Source organism: Macaca thibetana, chromosome 5, assembly GCF_024542745.1.
Source record: "Macaca thibetana thibetana isolate TM-01 chromosome 5, ASM2454274v1, whole genome shotgun sequence".
Classification (NCBI taxonomy): domain Eukaryota; kingdom Metazoa; phylum Chordata; class Mammalia; order Primates; family Cercopithecidae; genus Macaca; species Macaca thibetana.
Genome location: NC_065582.1, coordinates 90,645,202 through 90,665,767, shown reverse-complemented (window position 1 = coordinate 90,665,767; position 20,566 = coordinate 90,645,202). Strand labels below are relative to the sequence as shown.

Sequence of the window (20,566 nt, the reverse complement as noted above, 5' to 3'; positions counted from 1 at the left end):
CAAATATGCTCTAACAACTTGGAAACAATTACAATGCTGTGTGCGAGTATTGAAGTGGGGGTAAGTTTGATAAGCAGAACCAAGGAATGCTGAATTTTGAAAACACAATGTATTTTAACCAGCTAAATGTGGGGGCCTGAGGATTATGGGAAGAAGAACATCCTAAGCAAAGGGAGAGCATGTACAAAGTCATAGTGGTGAGAAAAGAATCTAGTCCATTAAGAAACTGAAAAGCTTGGTATGGCTAGGAAAAAAGGTACATGCAAAGGAGGGTCAAGAGGTGAAAAGTGGAAAGGGCATAAGGGATCATATTATGAAAGGACTTTTATGTCATGCTAAACATGATTTTTTACTTGAAAAGCCAGTAAAAATCAGATTTGTGTTTTAAAAAGATCAGTGTGGAGACAGTGTGAAAGGAACAAAATGTTGGCACACCTAATTACCAGGAAAGGTGATCTGTTGACAGTGATGGAGAATATGGCATATAGAGAGAGTAATAAATGTTTAGAGTGTAGGAATATGGCGTACATAGAGAATAATAAATGTTTAGAGTTCTAGGGCCTAGGAAATGTGAAAGGAAAATGACTAAGGGTGAAAGGATAACTGAACAATGTTGAAGGGTCCAATTAAGATTATAAATTATGAATTTGTAGTGATACCAGCTAACATATTTAATAACATAATTTACTGTTTTAAAATCACGGAACAGGCAAAGTATATGGCTAGATTTATCCAGTGCTAGAATTTAATAGCAAGGTGAACTAAATAGATAGGGTTTGGGGTACTGCAGTAATACTAGAGTTGTTGAAATCATTGGTCTTTTTTTTTTTTTTCAGTGTAGGTAAGCATGACTTGAATTATGGAAAGAGGGCTGATAGGGAAAGAAGGAGGAGTTGAAAGAATATAGGTTTCAATGAGGCTTAAAAAATGTTTAAGAAGTATAAAAGACATGGTAGAAGAGAAGACTAATCAGAAAGTGATTTCCAAATAAAAGCTTTCAATCATAGGGTAGTTCTACCTATGATTATAGGCTTTGGGTGTGATATTGTGATGGATTGTTAAAGAGCAGTGGAAGTTATTAAAGTCAGGGAGTGTGAGGCCAAGTTATTAACCACTCTGTGTAGATTCAGAGTTGTTCAGGACGATGGCAGGAGTTGAAGGGGAGAGACAAACTGGAAGTAAGCTCCAGTGTACCGGAGGGTTGTTGTGGTACTAATGATGAGAATGGGGAAAATATGTTACCAGATGGTAGAGGTTGAAAAGAGAGAAGCTGTCTTTGAGTGAAGCCAGAAGACAAAATGTCTCAGATATTTTTGAGCTAAGAAAATACAACTTCAGCTCCAAGCCTGGGTCTTGGGGTAGAAAGTGAAAAAAAGAGAGTTGAGAAGTTTTTCATGAGAGTACTTCAAGGGAAGTCTCCTGAGAAGAATTAATCTAGCTAAAAGTGAAAGGTAGGGCCTAGAGTTTTGTGAGTGTCTGGCTTTAAGAGATTCAAAGGGTACAGTAAAAAGTGTTCAAAACTAGGTCTGAGGGGAAAATTCCAGTGGAAGGATGCTGCTATAGGGTGGGAAAGTCTTTTGTCGTGCAGTTAATCTTTTCCCAGTTGCTTTGCTCTGTCCGTATGGTTTGGGAGATTGTGATCTGTTTTGTCATTATAATCTTTTCTTTTCCTCTCTGCTTGGGAGGGTGAATTCTGGTTTGACTATTATTTCCCTCTTTGTTCCCCTAAATTAGGTACTGTTAAGGGGCCTCCATCACACTTTTTTACCCTTATCATTTAAATAAGGCCAGCTTGTGATACCATGCATTCCCTCTTACCTTAGAACATCTTGCCTTGGCCTTTCCCCGTGCCAAATTGTAGGATTTTTACAATTTCAGCATTTGTCTTAGGTATTAGGGAGATCTAAGTAATTACTCTAGTGCCATGATATTTAGTAAATCCAGGATCAATATGAAAACCTTTCAGCACTCATGTTAGGCTGCTGTGTATTACTGTATCTCCACAGTCTACAAAGAACATTATATGTTTTTAGAACACAGACATCTCCAAATTCAGGGCTAAGGTCATATTGCCAGTCTGGCTTCTACTGTCATGGGGTAATTAGATGTTACGGTGATAGAGTTGGAGGAGGAGGAAGTATGGGAGTGTAGTGAAGAATAGGAACTAAATGCAGTTTTTGAAGACGAGGCTGAACTGATAGATGATTGTGAAATATTGCATGTGGGAAGAGTTTTTGATATCTGCAAGATTCTGCAAGCCACACTAAGTGTCTTTATTCCCTAAGCTATCATGGAACCTTAAGTAGCCACAGGAGTCGTGCCTTAGTGTGGGGTGTGGAGAGGGAGATAGTTTTTTGGTGAGCATCCTAGTGGTTTTAACAGATGTGATGCTCTGTGCTGTTACCTCAGCCCTAATATTTGACTATGTTCTTTTTTTTTTTTTTTTTTTTTTTTTTTGAGACAGAATCTTACTCTGTCGCCCAGGCTGGAGTGCAGTGGTGCAGTCTTGGCTCACTGCAACCTCTGCCTCATGGGTTCAACCGATTCTAGTGCCTCAGCTTCCCGAGTAGCTGAAATTACAAGCGCATACCACCACGCCCGCTTTTTCTTATTTTTAGTAGAGATGGAGTTTCACCATGTTGGTCAGGCTGATCTCGAACTCCTGACCCCAAGTGACTTGCCGGCCTTGACCTCCTAAAGTGCTGGGATTACAGGTGTGAGCCACCATACCCAGCGATATCTGGCTATGTTCTTGAATGCTGAATGTAGCCACTCTGGATAAATACCTTGCTTAGTCTAGCTTAGTCTCTAATACCTTTCATTTTAGCATGGGACCTACAAAAGGAAAGAGTACAGAGATCCTCAGGGGATGCATTCCTAGACCCACAGTGGATGCCTGAGACTGTGTGGGTGGTTCTGAACCCTCTATATACAATGTTTTTTCCTGTACATACATACTTGTGATAAAGTTTAATTATTAGGCACAGTTAAAAGAGTAACAACAATAACTAATGATAAAATATAATTATTATAACAATATACTGTAATAAAAGTTACATGAATGTTACTCCCTCTCTTCCCCCATCTCAAAAATACCTTATTGCACTGTACTTAACCTTCTTGTGATGTGAGATGATAAAATACCTTCTTGATGAGATGAAGTGAGATGAATAATGTAGGCATCGTGATGTAGCATTAGGCTGCTGGTGACCTTCTGGGGATATGTCAGAATGAAGGTCACTTGCTTCAGGTGATCTGAGACTGTTGAGCCATGGTGATGTTGATGGTTGGATTTCAGGAGCAGATAATGTTGATATCTATGTCAACGACTAATGGACAGGTAGCATTTACAGCATGGATAAAGGACAAAGGGATGAGTCACGTTCTGAATCAGGTGAAAGTGTAAGATTTCATTATGCTACTCAGAACAGCATGCAATTTAAAACTTATGAATTGTTTATTTCCAGAACTTTCCATTTAATATTCTCAGACCACAGTTGACTGTGAAAATTTCCAAAACCATGAAAATGAAATTATGGAAAGTAAAACTGCAGATAAGGGGCAACTACTGTAGTTCTCTGGGGAAAATGAGGTTCTGGAACCATGGCTGATCATCATGCAGGTTAGGCTGATAGAAACCTAGAACAGATTAGGTGCCTCTGTACATTAAGTATGTTGTGGAATTTTTGTCAAAATATTAAAACTGCTTCTATACATATCTGTCTCCCTTACTAAACTATAAACTCTCTCAGAGCAGAGTCTGTATCTTGTTAGCCATTTGCTTAGCATGTGCTAGGCACTTAACTAAGTATTTAATGATGAGTCATTGCATGAATCTAGTAACTTTCTTTTGAGTGGCTAACCTCTCAAAATTAATAATGTAATTGAAATGTATGTGTAGTGGTAATATATCATATTCCCTCATTAGCATGTATTTCTTTGAAAAAGCAAGAAATTTTCTCAAGAAATACGGTATAGGTTTCCTCATACTTTTTATGATGTATTAGTTTACTGATAGTTTTTCAGTCTCATGTGTATTTTAAAAGCCATTATAGTCTACTGTTGGAAAATTGGGTTTTGTGGCTGGGCATGATGGCTCACGTCTGTAATCCCAGCACTTTGGGAGGCTGAGGTGGGCAGATCACTTGAGGTCAGGAGTTCAAGACCAGCCTGGCCAATGTGGTGAAATCCTGTCTCTACTAAAAGTACAAAAATCAGCCTGACATGGTGGTGCATGCCTGTAATCCCACCTACTCAGGAGGTTGAGGCACAAGAATCACTTGAACTCGGTAGGTGAAGGTTTCAGTGAACCAAGATCATGCCACTGCACTCCAGCCTGGGCAACAGAGTGAGACTGTCTCCAAAAAAAGAAAAATTGGGGTTTGAACTACACAGGTCCACTTATAAGCAGATTCTTTTCAATAAAAGTTGCACCAAGTGTGCCTGCCTCTCCTTCCATCTTCTCCACCTCTTCTGTCCCTGCTACCTCTGAGCCTGCAAGACCAAGCCCTCCTCTTCATCTTCCTCCTCATGGTGTGAAGACCGTGAGGATGAAGACCTTTATGATATCCACTTCCACTTAATGAACAGTAAAATATTTTGTCTTCTGTATAATTTTCTTAATAACATTTGTTTTTCCCTAGGTTACTTTACTGCAAGAATATGGTATGTAATACATATACAAAATATGTGTTAATTGTTATGGGTAAGGCTTCTGGTCAATAGTAGGCTATTAGTTAAGTTTTGGGGGAGTCAAAAGATACATGCAGGTTTTTGACTTACAGGAGGGGAACTCTTGTATTGTTTAAGGGCCAACTGTATTTAATTTATTTACTATTTTATCAGCAATAATTAAATCCAACATATATACTTACTCGTTTTTATTGGTTGACTTGGTGGCCTAAAGTATGTTTCTCTTTTTAGATTAGTGTTGATGGGTTTTGTGTTTTTTGTAGCCAGAGTATCTTGCGAAGAGCTGTTTGAAAATGTTTACATGATTCTCTTTTTCTTTTCAGAATGATTCAGTGCGGTTGTAGTGCTAGATATATTATATGGAATTGTCAGCAGTTTACCGGTTGGTTCTTTATTAGTATTCCTCATGTCTTAAACAAAAATGAATAATTGTTTATCTTTTCTCAAAGTCTCTCATCTGTTCAGTAACAATCACAGTTTTCTCTGACGGTCTTGTGTATTACTTTTTCTTTTAAGTGCTTTGGTTTGATATTTCTTTCATTCATTTCTTAGAATAGAACTTAACTCTTCCCTCTTCCAAACATACACTTTTTAAACACTGAACTTCCTCAAAATACTTCATAGTTAGCACAGCCAGTATCTTAGCCATCCTCCCCAATAAATCAAAAACGTCTACCAAAAGTTACATTCATTGTCATTTCAGCATTAGGCCATCTTTTAACCTTTGGGTAATTAATATCAAATTTCTACTTGATCAGTAATATCTCCTTTTTTTCTTCCCCATTCCCAACCCCTTTCTTGAACCTCATTTGGTAACTGTTGAATTTCTTTCTAGGATTATACTTGAAAGGAAATTGTGATTTATTCCCATTAAACTTTAAAAACTTTTCAGCTTTACTTAAACCAACATGATTCTATTTGGATTTGCTTTCTTTTTCACTACAGATCTTAATCACTTCTGGTTTTTATGCCCTGTGTTTCTACATTTATTTATTTTTTCTTTATTAATACTTAAATTCTTTCCCTCCTCAGCTCCGGCACCCGTTTCCCTTCCTTTTCTTGCTTACAACCCTTCTCCTTTGGGGAGGTTATAAGATTAGAGTGAGATGACCCTCAGCTCCACTCACTAGGTTACAGGAGCCATACTAATTATACAGATTAGTTTAGTCATGTGAGCTATGGTGGTTTTGGTCTCTTCTTTTTTGGAGGGTAGGTGGAAGAAAAGACTTTTGTGTTGCTCTGAATTGTGTGTTGTGTGTCTGTAAGAGCTCGAATTAGTATAGTCGTTTTTCTACTGTGGTATAAGCTAGTCTGATGACAGTGCCACACACAGACGAGGAGAAAGTTGAGAAGATCTCAGAGAAATGAAGCAGGAGCCTTGATTAACCTGTTTACGAAGCTCCTTCTACTTCTAGACTTTACAATGATGTGATCTCTGAGCTAATAAATTCTTCTACTGCAGCACAGTACAGTAGTTTCTGTTACTTCCAGTATATCCTAACTGGTATATACAAATTGTAACTTTTTTTTAAAATCTAAAGTACAGTGAGCATCTTGTTGGTGAGCCTAAATAACAGAGAGAGGCTCTCTTAACGGAAATGATATTTAGGAATAGGGCATTGCCATGGGAATACATGTGCCATGATAAACTCTGTGTGTTTCAAGGAAATAAAGGAAAGCAAAGGTTTTTAATAGAAAAAAATGAGGAGGATTACGTAATTGTCTTGGCTACAAGGATCAGTAACAAGGATCACACTGGTCTGAGGTTGGACAGGCAGTTGCTGGGCAGATGTCTTTCCAGAAGTATTTTTTGTGTAAGGTTGTGACGGCCTTTGTGTAAGGTTATAGTTTTTGAAGAATGTTTTGTGACAGTTTTTGTCAGGCATTTATGCATGAGAACCCTATTTTCATGGTCTTTCCTGACTCTGTTTGTTAGGGTTTTTTTGGTTTTGTTTTTAACACAAGTGACTCTTGATTCCAACAGCTTTCATTTTCTCCCTTTTGATCAAGATCTTTCTCTGAAAGCATTGATGATCAGTCTTCCTGTAATTAGGTTTTGATTGTCCCTTGGTGCTGAGATGGACTGGTTTGGTCCCACATTGGAGAGGGTGATTGGTGACTAGGAATCAGTGTTAAAATTCTTATAGCCACATTTGAGCAACAAGGGACGTTAAAGGTGAGTGGCTCTTGGTCTAAGCGTATCTGGAGACCATCATTAAGTTTAATTTTGTCTGTTTTGTAGGTGTTTGCTGTCATCTCAAAGTGCTGAACTAGTATTATTTTGTTAGGAGTTATACTTCTGCAAAAATTTAACAAGTAACAGATACAAAATTTAAGAAAGGAAAATACAAAGTAAAATTCATAATAATATGGCAATCCCAGTTTGCATAATGGTTTTGAGCCATGAAACCTAACGTAAAGACAACTAATTAAATTATTCCAATGGCCATAGAGAATTCAGTGAGACCTATTGTAACCATGTGGCCTGTTTTCTTATTTTACGTATATGGGGTCTCAGCTTTCCCATAGGAATTTATCCAGTTACAGCATGTAGTATTAGCAATAGCACAGGCATTTTCTTATTTAACCAGTTGATACAAAAAGATCTCTTAGGTTGCATTCTTTCAAACTACCAGCAGAAGCCACTGATTGTGAAGTTTCAGTTATGGCATTCTCCTATCAAGTGAAAAAAGTAGCATTGAGATGGATAAGAGTCTTATTATTAAAGTCTTGTTCCAGCACCTTGGGAAAAGCTGTCTACCATGTAAAAATGTCAACTTCTTATCTTGGTTTGTAGTTTGAATGTCTCTAGTTAGGGCATCAGGTGGTTTGGTGAACTTCCCATGTGACTTGTACATCAGGCCCAGAACTTGTTCCTTCAGATCCATCTAGTTTCAGTTTATAAAGCTTTAGGAAAATTTAGGATTCATTCTAGTCTACAGGTAGATAAGAACTATTTTAAGACAATGCACAGAGCTACAATCTAATAACAAACATGTGTTTTATAGTTTTTTTTAATAAACATAACTTTCTCTGTATAGTCATCCTGATTGATTGATTTATTTTTTTTGAGACAGAGTCTCTGTTGCCCAGGCTGGAGTGCAGTGGTGCAATCTCAGCTCACTGCAACCTCCACCTCCTGGGTTCAAGTGATTCTGTAAGTCATACTGATTTTTATCAAAGATAATCAGAGTAAGACAAACTTGTTTGTAAAATAAGTTTAGTTTTATCAAAAATTGCCTGTAAGAAGTGATTTGATTACATGATGTTCTCAGATTTAAAAACTCATAAGGCTACAAAACTAAACCAAGGCAGACTTTAGATTTTATCACTATGAGACTGGGAACCCTTGAAACCAAGCATTGTATATACATTCTCAAATATGATATTGCAGTCAAAGCCTTGGTAACACAATCAGTGTATTTTATTGTATCTAGATAGAAAGATAATAGATTTTTTTATTGAACCTTTCAGTTAACCATATTGCCATAAGAATACTCACAAATAATTTTTGAATGGTAGGGGCAGTCAAATAAAGAGAAAATGCAACTGTTTCTACCTTTGTTCATAAAAGTGTACTTTATTAAATTGCCTAAAAGTTTCCTTAAATCTGGAAAACAAAACATTTAAGTAAAGAACTAACAGTGTTTCAAATAGAAGTCATGGAAACATTATCTTTATCTTTTATTTAATCTCATGTGTTTTTATTTTTGCTTCATCTTAGCAGTCTTTTGAACCTATCAGTTTATTAAAAAAAAGATTTAGTCCATTAATCTTAAAGTTATTAGAAACCTGCATTTAAAGGACCCATTAGGGCCAGGTGCAGTAGCTCATGCCTATAATCCCAACACTTTGGGAGGCTGAGGTGGGCGGATCACGAAGTCAGAAGTCCGAGACCAGCTCACCAACATAGTGAAACCTCATCTCTACTGAAAATACAGAAAATTAGCTGGGCATGGTGGCAGGTGCCTGTAATCCCAGCTACTCGGGAGGCAGAGGTAGGAGAATCACTTGAACCCAGGAGGCAGAGGCTGCAGTGAGCCGAGATCATGCCATTGCATTCCAACCCAGGCGACAGTGTGAGACTCCATCTCAAAAACTAAAAGTGCCCATTAGGGTCTTTTCTGTTAATCTGATTGTAAATACTTTTAGAGAAAAATTCAAAACAATTAACTCTGAATGTCAGAGACTTAGAGTGGCTATGGTTAAAAATCCAGTGGAAGTTTATTATAATTAACAGACAAGAAAATTTAGTTATATTTGTGGCATATGACATATTATCTAGAATTCTGACTGATTACATTAGATTTCTGCATTTTATATTGTTTTGGAACATTCATTATCAATAACATATACGTTCATGTAACTGAAAGATCTAGTATCACGTACCATTTGACAATGTTTCTTATTCAATTTATCCAGTAACCCTAATCGCTTAATATCTCTACAAGATGAGAGAGACATTCGTTGATGCTCTCTAGGAGCGCAATAGGAAAATCCCAAAGTTAACTCTAGGTCAAAAAATCTTAATTTAGAATTTTGAGCTTGGGAAAGCCTGCCAAAGATGTCAAAAGGTTCAAAACACTTGAACAAAACAGTAGCACAGGTCACTGTGAAATCAATCTTGTTTATTATTATTATTATTTTATTTTAACCAGAGTAATAAAAGACTTCAAAAGCAATACAGGAAGTTACGTGGATTTTTAAAATCTTAACCCTTACAAAGATCAGTTTCCCCAACCAATCAAAAATCTATTAAAGACCACATGAAGTTATCTTGATAAAATGCAAAGTGTTTGTTTCTTTGGCCAGTTACCAAAAAGATAAAGAGAATTTTTCTGCAGTATAATTGCTTCTCCTTATGGTAAACCCATTTAGATAGCCTGGAAGTTGAAGCTGATTAAAAAGGTACTTCAGGTTAATCAGACAAAGGAGAAGTGTATCTAAGGTTATGACTCTATACTATATTATAGAGGAATGTAAACAATAAAATTAGTACCTTGAGCAGGGGAATACGTGGATCTTAGCAGCAGCATGAGAAATTTCCTGTTTACATGGAATAATTCAGATACATCAAGAAAAGACAAGAGTGCAGAATCAGGTTTTACTAGGAAGCATTGCTTTTCTAGACCTTCAAGAAAGAACATTTCAGTTTCAGGTCACAAAAGCAGTGTTGGAACTCGAGAAAAAAGGAGCTGATGAAAAAATTAGAAAGAGAGAGTCCCAGTTATTGTTCCAGCTAAACAAAAAGATGTATTTTTCAAGAGGAGAAAGGAGGAGAGCAGAAGGCAATGATGCATGACCTGCAAATCATGTGCAGTGAGATACAGCAGAATTTAAACTTCTGAGCTTGAATATGAGAAGCTTTAAGAGGAAAACTCTACCTCAAGAAATGAAATTACCATTCTAAATGAAAAATATGGCATTTCCAACTTGAAACTAGGGAAATTAGATGGAATCTGTTAGAAGATTTTAGAAGTAAAAATCAAAATCTCAGTACTTCAAGAAAACCTTGTTCTAACATAGGGAACAAAATTTTTAGTTTTGTATCTGTATTTTTAGTATCAAAGCTCAATCTTTACAAAGACTTGGAAATAATTCCCTTCTAATTATAACCAACTTGATCACACACCATTTCTTTCCTAAATTCATCTTTCTCAAACCTTTCATGAGCTGCATAAACCTTTGACCACATGGTTAGACTTCTTGTTTTGTCCTATACTTCCTCTTTCTTAAATAATACACCATCTTTAGGGCAAAAATTTACAAGATTTTTTCTCATACAAAATTATTCTCTTTTTCTTGTTAACCTTTCTTACCAAAAATATAACTTCATACCTGTAATTTTTTTCATAGCTCTCTTTCCTACTTACTGTACTTATTGGTTCCTTTTCTGTCTTATTTCCTTCTTAAATCATATTTTGAAACAACCTTTAACCTCTGAATTAGACAAAATTATTGTCTCAATAGATAATACATTTTTATACTTTCATTATTATTGAAAACACATTTTTGTGTACTTTGTTTACAAAATTATATATATTAGAATTTTAATTCTTAGTAACATTAATTTTTAGTGAAACATAGGAAGCAAGATATTTTGAACTGTTCATTGCATATCAGTATTTTTATAGATGAGAATCATTTTGTAATTTCAGAAAATGTTTCCCCATAATTTTTATGTTATAAGTAGACCCAAATGTATTTAGTCTTTTTATAAAATTTAAGAAGCTAAGAGCAAATTTACAATTATGTTCAGCAATTTATGTTTTAATGTTTTTTAAAAATCTTACTTGGAAAGACCCAGACATTTAATGAATATCTATTACTTAATTTAACATAACATTGGGAATTTAGGTTGCCTGAAAAGTTCAAGGGTAAACATTTATCCTGTCTACATTTACCTGGCTTATCTTTAGCAGTTATACCTAGATTACTTATGAAAGTTGAGATACTGGGTAAAACTAGTCATCATTTCAAGTTATTTTTCTTTTAACCGTTTATTTAGACTGACTATCAGGCATTCACCTAAGTAAGAAACTTAAATGTATTGGTATTTTGCCAATAACTCAGAACACACAGCTGTTTTTATTAAACTAGTGTTGCATTAGTCTTACCAAAGAATTATACCAACAAAAATTATTCTGTTTTAGGTGGGGTTTATAGTTTTATGGCCTTAAAACATCTAGCAGAGACAAATATAATCCTGTCTGACCAGTACACTCAGGCAAAAATGTATGCTGATAATTTTGAATACATTTTTAATTAAGTTTTAAAACCAGCTTATTTATCAAAGTTTTTTTTAAGTCATGTGAACTAAAAGACATTTGGCTTAATTACTGTGTATTTCATATAACCACTTATTTGTTTAATCCGATCTGAATAGAATTCCTTAAGGGATTTCTGGCCAAGTACATCAGATTTTACTATGTAGACATAACATACAACATAATATATATGCATATGCATAAAACACATAAGCATATATACATACACACACAAAATTTAGGGGTAAAACAGTTTCTGTAGCAGCTTAAAAAAAAGAAAAAACTATTTTACTCTCCCCCGACCTTTGACTCAGTTCCACATGAGTTTAGGGTTAAATTTTCAATGTTTCCATTTTTAGCTAGGGATGGCCGAATTGTATAAGAAAAACAAAATTTCTAAGTGGCATTGAATTTTCGGTAACAAGTCTGTCTTTTGTTTGCCAGTCTGATTTGCTTGACTAGTCAGTGTAGCAGGGAAATTGTTTAGTGGGTTTTTGGTTTTTTGTTTTTCGCCCCCACATGACAGAAAAAGCAATTTTTATGCTGGACAGAGATACTTTATATTATTTCTTTGAGCTCAAGACTTTCAAGTGTTTGATCTGAGATCCTAACTTTTGTGAACACTATGTAGTTCTTTTTCTTTTAGACTATGAATCCTTCAGTTAACTGTTTCTTTACCCTAAACAGTTGTTAGTCAAGCAAACCTAAATTTACATTTCCAAAAGATACCTGAGTCGTTAGTTGTCATCGAGCTGTTATACTTTGTAAAGCTGTTAATTTGAAAGTCGTTTAAGACATTTATTTATTTATTTTATTTATTTATTTTTTAATCTTGGCTGAAATTCCACAAGCAGTGAGTTTTTTTGTATCAACGCCAGTAGGAAAATCAACAGAATCAAAGTAGACAAAAAAAGAGAGAGAGAGATAGATAAAGAAGGTAGAAGCCTTTACATGTCAGCTTAATATTTGCAGGTTTTTTGTTTTTTTGAGAGGAGAGTTTGAATAATGACCATTTGAGCTCTAGATTTTCCTGGATATACTTGGGCCATCAGTTAAAGAATGAGAATAGGCCATAAGATGTAGCCCGCTGAAGTCCCCTAGAACCTGACATGCCTTAATGTTTGAGAATTCCGTTCCTTTTCTTATTAATCTCTCAAAAGTAAGGAAAATCCCATAAATTCTGTCAGGGAGTGTCAGGACTGTTGTTTTAGGTGCTGGTGACTGCCCTACTGGCTTTTAATTAATCATTCTGTGTCCATTAGGCTACAAGGAGCAATAATAAGAGTGATGCCAGTCTGAGGCTGGTCATGGAGATGCTGGGCAGATGTCCTCACTGAGGTTGCAAGTTTGTGATGGTCTTTGTGGTTTTTGCAGTCTTCTGTGATAGTTTTTGTTATCAGGGATTTATGCATGAGAACACCCTCTTCATGACCTTTTCTGGCTCTATTAGGGTTGTTTCTTTTTAAACACAGGTGACTCCAGTTTGATTTGGATAACTTTCAAATTGTATAGAATTTGGAAAATATGAAAAAGTTTTTTGTTTTATTTTACAAATTTGAATTATTTCACATAAATGTAGCTTCTTTTAAAAAAAACTTATCTGAGCATTTATCATATTAAATATTATTTTAAAATGATATCTTAATGATTATGTAATGTTGTTTTAGATTGCTAGACCATAGTGATAGTTATCTTTTAAGATGATACTGTGAGCCACTTGACTTTTTCCTTTGGCCAAGATTAATGTTGATTTTAAGTGACTTCTTACCTTTTTTTTTTTTTTTTTTAACTTTTCTGTTGTCTTGTTTTCCTGGAAAAGTGGAGTAAATTTTATATCACACTTGTATAAAGTAGTATTTCCTTAAATAGATTTCTTGGGTTACTCATTTTCTTAGATGCCCTATTAAGAAGTGACTTACTTGATAAACAGTGTGTAATCACATTGGCTCACAGTAAACATTAGCAAATCGAGGACTTCAAAGAATCTTGCAGATGCCAAATCTGTTTATCTTTATTTACTTCATATTTTCCCCCAGAGTATTTGACAATAAAATGGAGATAGATCTTTTGCTGAAAATAGTTTTTCATTATGTTTTACTGTATCCTCATTCTCTTAGTCTGCAGTAAGAAATCCATATTTCTTATAGGTAAATATTCATATCTTCAGTAATTCAACTTCTTGGTGAACCATCTAGTTATATACTCTGCTTATACCACAATCATTAACACGTTTCCTCATGGTGTTTACATTCTCAATAAATATATCTTATTTTTTAACCATGTAACTCCTAAATTTTTTAGCAACTGCTTTATGACCTACTTAGTGGTAATTTTAAAGAAAATAGTTAAACTAGCAGATCTCCCTGCTTATTCTAGTGATGATTTCCACACACATAACTTCTCCCACTCCCACATCCTACATTATCCCTTGAATTGAGATGAGTACAAGACTATCAAAATCGTTTACTGTAATTTTATAAAACTTAGTTTTTTAGTGAATCTATTTCTGATGGTGAATCATGGTATAAATGGGTTTTTGTTCTGCTCTCTTTCTTTTCATGACTGCATATATCCTTTTTTTAAACTCTTGCATTTCATGTTCCTTTTGTTTATTTAAGATCCTCAAACAATTTTCTTCACTGGAGGAAAAGTTGTCATCATTGAAAGAATTGCCATTTTTTAAAATTTCCATCTCTGCCACCCCCACTTCAAACACTTTCATTTTCTTTTAGAAACATTAATTTCTCATTTGTCTGGCCCATACTTTAAGCTACTTATACTCAGCATATTTCTAATTTCTCATTTGTCTGGCCCATACTTTAAGCTACTTACACTCAGCATATTTCTCTTCTGTGTTTTCATTCTGTTTTTTGTTTTTGTTTTTGTTTTTCTAGAGGCAGAGTCTCGCTTTGTTGCCCAGGCTGCAGTGCAGTGGCACGATCTCAGCTCACTGCAAACTCACCTCCCGGGTTCAGGTGATCTTATGCCTCAGCCTCCCGAGGAGCTGGGATTACAGGCATCCACCACTATGCCCAGTTAATTTTTGTATTTTTAGTAGAGATGGGGTTTCACCATGTTGGCCAGGCTTGTCTCGAACTCCTGACCTCAAGTGATCCACCCACCTCGGCCTCCCAAAGTGCTGGGATTACAGGTGTGAGCCACTGCACAGATTCTTCAGTCTGTTTCAGCCTGCTTCATTCTTTGTATACGCAGTTGCCTGTCTCTCATTTAATCACTGCCTCAGTTTAGCTATCCCAAAATACTATACATCTCTTTCTCACTCAGTTGTCTTACCTTAGTTCTTACTCTTGTAAAATGTGTTAAATAACAATATTTTTCACAAAATAGTTTGGCAAATCAGGTCAAAGTATAGTCAGCAACATGTAACTTCTGAATGACGGTTGTAGTGGGAAGAGCTTTGGAGAAGAAATCACAAAAGCTGGTTTCCTATTCCTTTTCCAATATAATCTTTTTATATGGTCTTATTTGTAATATGAAGAACATGACCTATCATCCCTATCTCAGATGACTTCTAAAATGAAGAGATTAATGTGTTTGAAAATGCTTTGAAATTTTTACAAATGCTCTTAAAAAAATGAAGACAGTGTTTATGGAAGTAGATAACATTAAAAAGATTGAATAGCTTTCAATCAGGTACCTTTTAATGAGGACAATGTGAGTCTAATGAGTAGGAATTAGCTAAAATGGTAGGGTGAGGGGGGTGGCATTTCAGAGAGGGAACATTATATGCAGAAAGGAGTTATGAAATAAGATGATTAATATAGATTACTATAAGTAATTTAGTGTGGCTAGAGTGTAGGATGTCCATGGAGGAGTATCAGGAGAAAGGATTAGGAAATACAGATATGCTTGAATGTTTAATGAAAAGATATGGAGGGATTGCTTAAAAATTTAAAAGAATGATATAAACTTTACATGTCCAGAAGTTAATTCTTGTACTATTGTAGATGAAAGATGGCGAATGGGGTGGGGGAGGCAAACTGGAGTTAGGGAGACTTGAGGAGGCTGTTGCATTTAACAAAGGTCTGAACTGAGAGCTTGAAGTAGTATGAATGTAGAAAGGGAGAAGATAGATGCAAAAAACAATAGTGAAATGGAATCTGTGGGACCTATGTTCTGATTTAAAGTAGGTGGCAGGAAGTTATTCACTAAAAGAGAAAATTTTATAATTATTCTAGGGCTCCTGGCTTAAATGGGTTTCCTACCATTCACTGAGATAGAGACCAAAATGAATTTAAAGGAAAGAGGGTACATTTGATTTTGATTTTGTTAAATTTGAGGTATTTAGCGTATACCCAAGTGCAAATGTTTTGTTTACTGTTGCATAAAAGGAGAGAGGATTGGGGACCTGTCTCTTTGGTAAATGAAGCCTTGGGTTTAGATCAGATCACCCAAAGCAGCATAGGGCTCTCTTTGTTACACCCTATTTTTAAAATCTACCCCTTGAGAGATATACAGTTCCCCAGAAATCTTGATACCCATGGCCCCGCTTTGATTCATATTTCTGGTCCTTGTCGTTAATCCGAAGTCTGAGCCTTCAGTGAAAACCTGTCTTCTCACAATCTGCCATAAGGATCCCTAGGCCACTATTTTACCATTCTTTATTGTTCTTACAACTCTAAGTAAAACTTAAAATGTTTTTTATTGCTCTAAAGCTATATTACCAATCTAATCCAAATACACTTTTAACCTAATAGAGTCTTAGTAATAGCAGTCATTATTTTTATTTTTCTAACTTGGGGTTTACTATAAATTGATTATCACTTGCTTTTCATTAGTTTATCCTCATGAAACCTGTATGCTAATATAACATCATAAATTCAGTTTATTGTAGTAGCATACCTGGAAATCCCCTCTTGGTATTTAACTGTAAAGCCAATTATTTTAATATATTTACTTGGCAGTTGTGTTTGGAACTTGAGCCTTTCTCAAGCTATAACCTTAAATTATGAGCTCCCTCCCATTCTCCGTACTCCCTCCTTTGTAATACTTTGTATTGGCCTTGAGGAATTGCGTGAGTTGTGCTTTAGCCTCTGCTCATATGACATTATAGCCTGGCTTCTTGATTTACTCTTCTTTCAAGTTTCTCTGGCCTGATCGCCCAATTTTCCTTTTCTTTCCGATATCTGGCAGTGTCATAACTAAGCTGCCTCCTTGCCACCAGGAGGTCAGATGTGAGTGAGGACATAGGGCTTCAGGGACAGAATGAGTGCTAGAAGAACTTCAAGGGCTATTGTGATGGATATGACTCCTGCCCCAGCTCCCACAGATACTATTTTAAAGTAGCAATTGCCCGTCCTTCAAAATTCAAAAACTGCCAGCTGCCTAGAATTTGTAGGCATTCTCAAACGTTTTTATGACTGCACCTAGATGCGAAGGAAGAGAAAGATGTTGAATTGATTCCTGCAAACATTAAAAAGGAATGTGGTTAAAATGTCAATAGTAGTCTGGCTACAGATAGTGAAGAGTCCTGATCACAGTGCATGGTTTTTTATCTTGTTTTTTTGTTTGCTTGTTTTGTTTTGTTTTAACAAGTAGGCGTTCATTTGGACATGTAAACATCAACCTCTGACTACTCCTTAGTGCCATTTTAAAATTGTTTCAAGGGTTTTCACAGATAACCTGAGAACATCCTCAGTTCACAGGTCAGTGTACATTTTGAAATACAGTGTAATGCCAGTGCAAAAAGTATATATGAAATGAAGTTAAAACTTTGTAGTTTATGCAAGTTGGAACAGCTATTAAAAAGTCAAAAAATAACGGGTGGTGAGGTTGCAGAGAAAAGGGAATGCTTTTACACAGCTGGTGGGAAGGTAAATAGTTCAGCCATTGTGGAAATTAGTTTGGCAATTTTACAAAGAACTTAAAACAGAACTACCATTCTACCCAGCAGTTATATTATTGGGCATGTACCCAAAGGAATAGAAATCATTCTACCATAAAGACACACACATCACAGTACTATTCACATTAACAAAGACATTGAATCAACTTAAATACCCATCAACGATATACTGGATAAAGAAAATGTGGTACATATACACCATGGAATACTACACAGTCATAAAAATGAATGAGATTATGTCCTTTGCAGCAACATGGATGGAGCTGTAGGTCATTATCCTAGGCAAACTAACGCAGGAACAAAAAACCAAAGACCACACATTCTCGTTTAAGTGGGAGCTGTCAGGCATGGTGGCTCACGCCTGTAATCCTAGAACTTGGGGAACCACTTAAGGTAGATCACTTGAGCCTGGGAGTTCAAGACCAGCCTGGCCAACATAGCAAAACCCCATCTCTACTAAAAAATACAAAAATTAGCTGGGTGTTGGGGTGCACACCTGTAATCTCAGCTGCTTGGGAGCCTGAGGCATGAGAATCACTTGAACCCGAGAGGCAGAGGTTGCGGTGAGCTGAGATTACACCACTTCACTCTAACCTAGTTGAAAGAGCAAGACTCTGTCTCATCAAAGAAAAAAATATATATATACACATATATATGTGTGTGTATATATATATGAAGTGGGAACTAAACATTGAGGATATATGGACACAATGAAGGGAACAGCAGACATTGGGACCTACTTGAGGAGGGAGGGTAGAAGATGAGTATTGAAAAACTTCCTGTCGGGTACTATGCTTATTACCTGAGTGACTAAATAATCTTTACACCAAACCCCCATGACACGCAATTTACTCATGTAACAAACCTACCCATGTACCCTAAACCTAAAATAAAAGCTTAAAAAATAAAAAAGAATACACTTTGTAATTAATTATTGGACAGTGGTGTTTTTGTGATAAAGTACAAATTTGTTCTTTACTTTTTTATGTCAAAGAAAAATGGTAGTTCCCAGACATTTACATTCTAAACCTATATAGAAATCTATATGCTAGCAGGTAAAAATAATCCCTGTTAGATTTTTCTAAATTGTAAATCAGATTTATATGAAAAAACAGGTTATATTTTTCCCTTTTATTTCTTTGGTAATAGCAGTGAAAATACTATTTTCAAATTCTGGATTCCTGTTTAGTACAGCTATTCTCCCAGCTCCCTGGATTTAATCTGTGGAAAGTGTCATTGGAGTGCAAGAGTTAGCATTGTTTTGTTTGGTTTTCACCTTGCCCCTGACATTCTACTCTGATATTAAGCCACTCTTTTAGTTATAGTTAAATGAGACATGCATGGGTGATTTGCAGTTAACTGCTCGCCTCCACACACAACAAATGCCTCGGCTTCATATCTAATCATGATTCATGCCTTATGCCAGACACTTGCTGTCATCCCAGTACCAGCAGATGGTGGGGCTAGACCCCTGGGGCAGTATGACCCAATGTTCTAAGGTTATATATCTTCTGGTAGCAATGGTCAGAAAAGAAAAGATTGTAACATGGCAAATTAAGTTTAGCTCTTTATGGCTTTTTGCTTAAAAAAAAAAAATAGGTGTCACATTTTCAAGTGGTACCATAAAAACGTATTTTTTAGTCCAATAAAATAAAAGCATAAACTGGAGTGTTATCATTCCTTAACTCCAAATCCTGGTAGTCAAGGGGTACATGGAGCAATGGTTTTTCGCTTTCCTCAAACCCATAATTAGAAATACATTTTACATACAGTACGTATATACTTACAGTTACATATGCATATGCATATGCATATACATAATTCATACCAAAATTTCAGTAGTAGTGTTTGACCTTACCATGTGCAATTTTTTTTCTCTTTTTTGTTGTTGTAGATGTTGTTAATTCTTTCTCTCTTTTTAACCAGTTTCTAGTCTTCATTCCCCAAGTAGATTTTAGTGCTCACTAATGGATTGGGACCCACAGTTTGAAAAACTGTATTAAACAATCAGCACTTATTATAAAGAAATATGCTACTTACTTTTTTGTGGACTTTCTCAAATTATAAAAAATGATTTTCCTACTCTTTACTGATCACATCAGCTACCATTTAGTTAACAAGAAATTTTTAGGGTTCTCTATTACTTGTATGTATATCCAAGGACCTAAAGGACATAGAGGAGCTACATATAGAAACAAATTTCAATTGAATGTTTTAATGAGCCTTATAACCCTCTAGCTTTAAACACATGCCATTTCTCTTCATTGTTCACAAGTAATCATTTTATTTCTTTGAGCTTTTCTTTATTTTTATCTTATATTTTAATAGGTCATTCTTTTTAACATACATGAAGTAGCTTGTTTTTAGGCCCGTTATTTGTATTTTAAAAAGAAGGAAAGGAAAGAAGTAGGGCCTTTTGAATTTCTGTGTCACCAAATATAATTCAGAATACTATGGGTTGTTGCAATGTGCTATTTCCCTTCTTCATTAATGGTGATGTGAATGAGTTGTATGAAAAACATAGTAGTCATAGGAACCGTGTAATCCCTTGACTATCACTTTTCATTCCATATAAAATGATAGGAGGTGAGTTTTTTTGCCTATATAATTGCCATTTTTAAAAGTTGCCTATGGCATTGTAGAGAACCATAGAGTTTATATAAAGTGATAGCTCTTAGAATTCAGAAGAGATATAGAAAAAAAGCATTTATATTCTGAATAGACAGGGTTAGAACTAACACTGAGAGGAAGTTTGGTACACAAATGATATACTCAGAGAGAACTTTATAGTCTGGCTGTAAATAAACAAAATATATTATCAGGTGTTTTGTGCAGATTAAAACTCAAGGTGAAAGCAGCTTGTGGAGCAGAAGGTAATTTTATATAAACACATATATTTGAATGTATACTGAAACTAATTTATATTATGGGTGGGAAAAATTCTTGAATAATTTATTGTAGATAACGGTTGTCAGTCTTACCATTAAAGATTTTCATTGAAGCTCTTTGTGTGTATCTCTTTTAGATACGGAAACAAGTGAAAAAATCCAGGCAAGTGGAATACTTCAGCTGTTTGCAAGTCTGTTGACTCCACAGTCTTCCTGCAAAGCCAAAGTAGCTAACATCATAGCAGAAGTAGCCAAAAATGGTGAGGTTTACCTCAAGAACTTTTCTGCTGGGAACATCTTCAGTTTTACATCTTACTTGTCAGTATGCTTTATTAATTTATGTTTTAATTTTG

At 35.5% G+C, this 20,566-nt stretch overlaps 1 protein-coding gene across 6 annotated transcripts in view; it reads left to right on the top strand.

Annotated features, from left to right (window-relative positions):
- RAP1GDS1 (Rap1 GTPase-GDP dissociation stimulator 1) overlaps nt 1-20,566 on the top strand; it is a 171,708-nt gene that overhangs the window by 51,262 nt on the left and 99,880 nt on the right. For 5 of the 6 annotated variants that reach the window (XM_050791348.1, XM_050791345.1, XM_050791347.1 and 2 more), the window contains exon 3: nt 20,351-20,473. In XM_050791348.1, coding sequence (XP_050647305.1) covers nt 20,351-20,473 — 123 coding nt within the window. Of the gene's footprint in view, nt 1-20,350; nt 20,532-20,566 lie in introns of those variants that run through there. The other variant, XM_050791349.1, reaches the window with a different exon arrangement.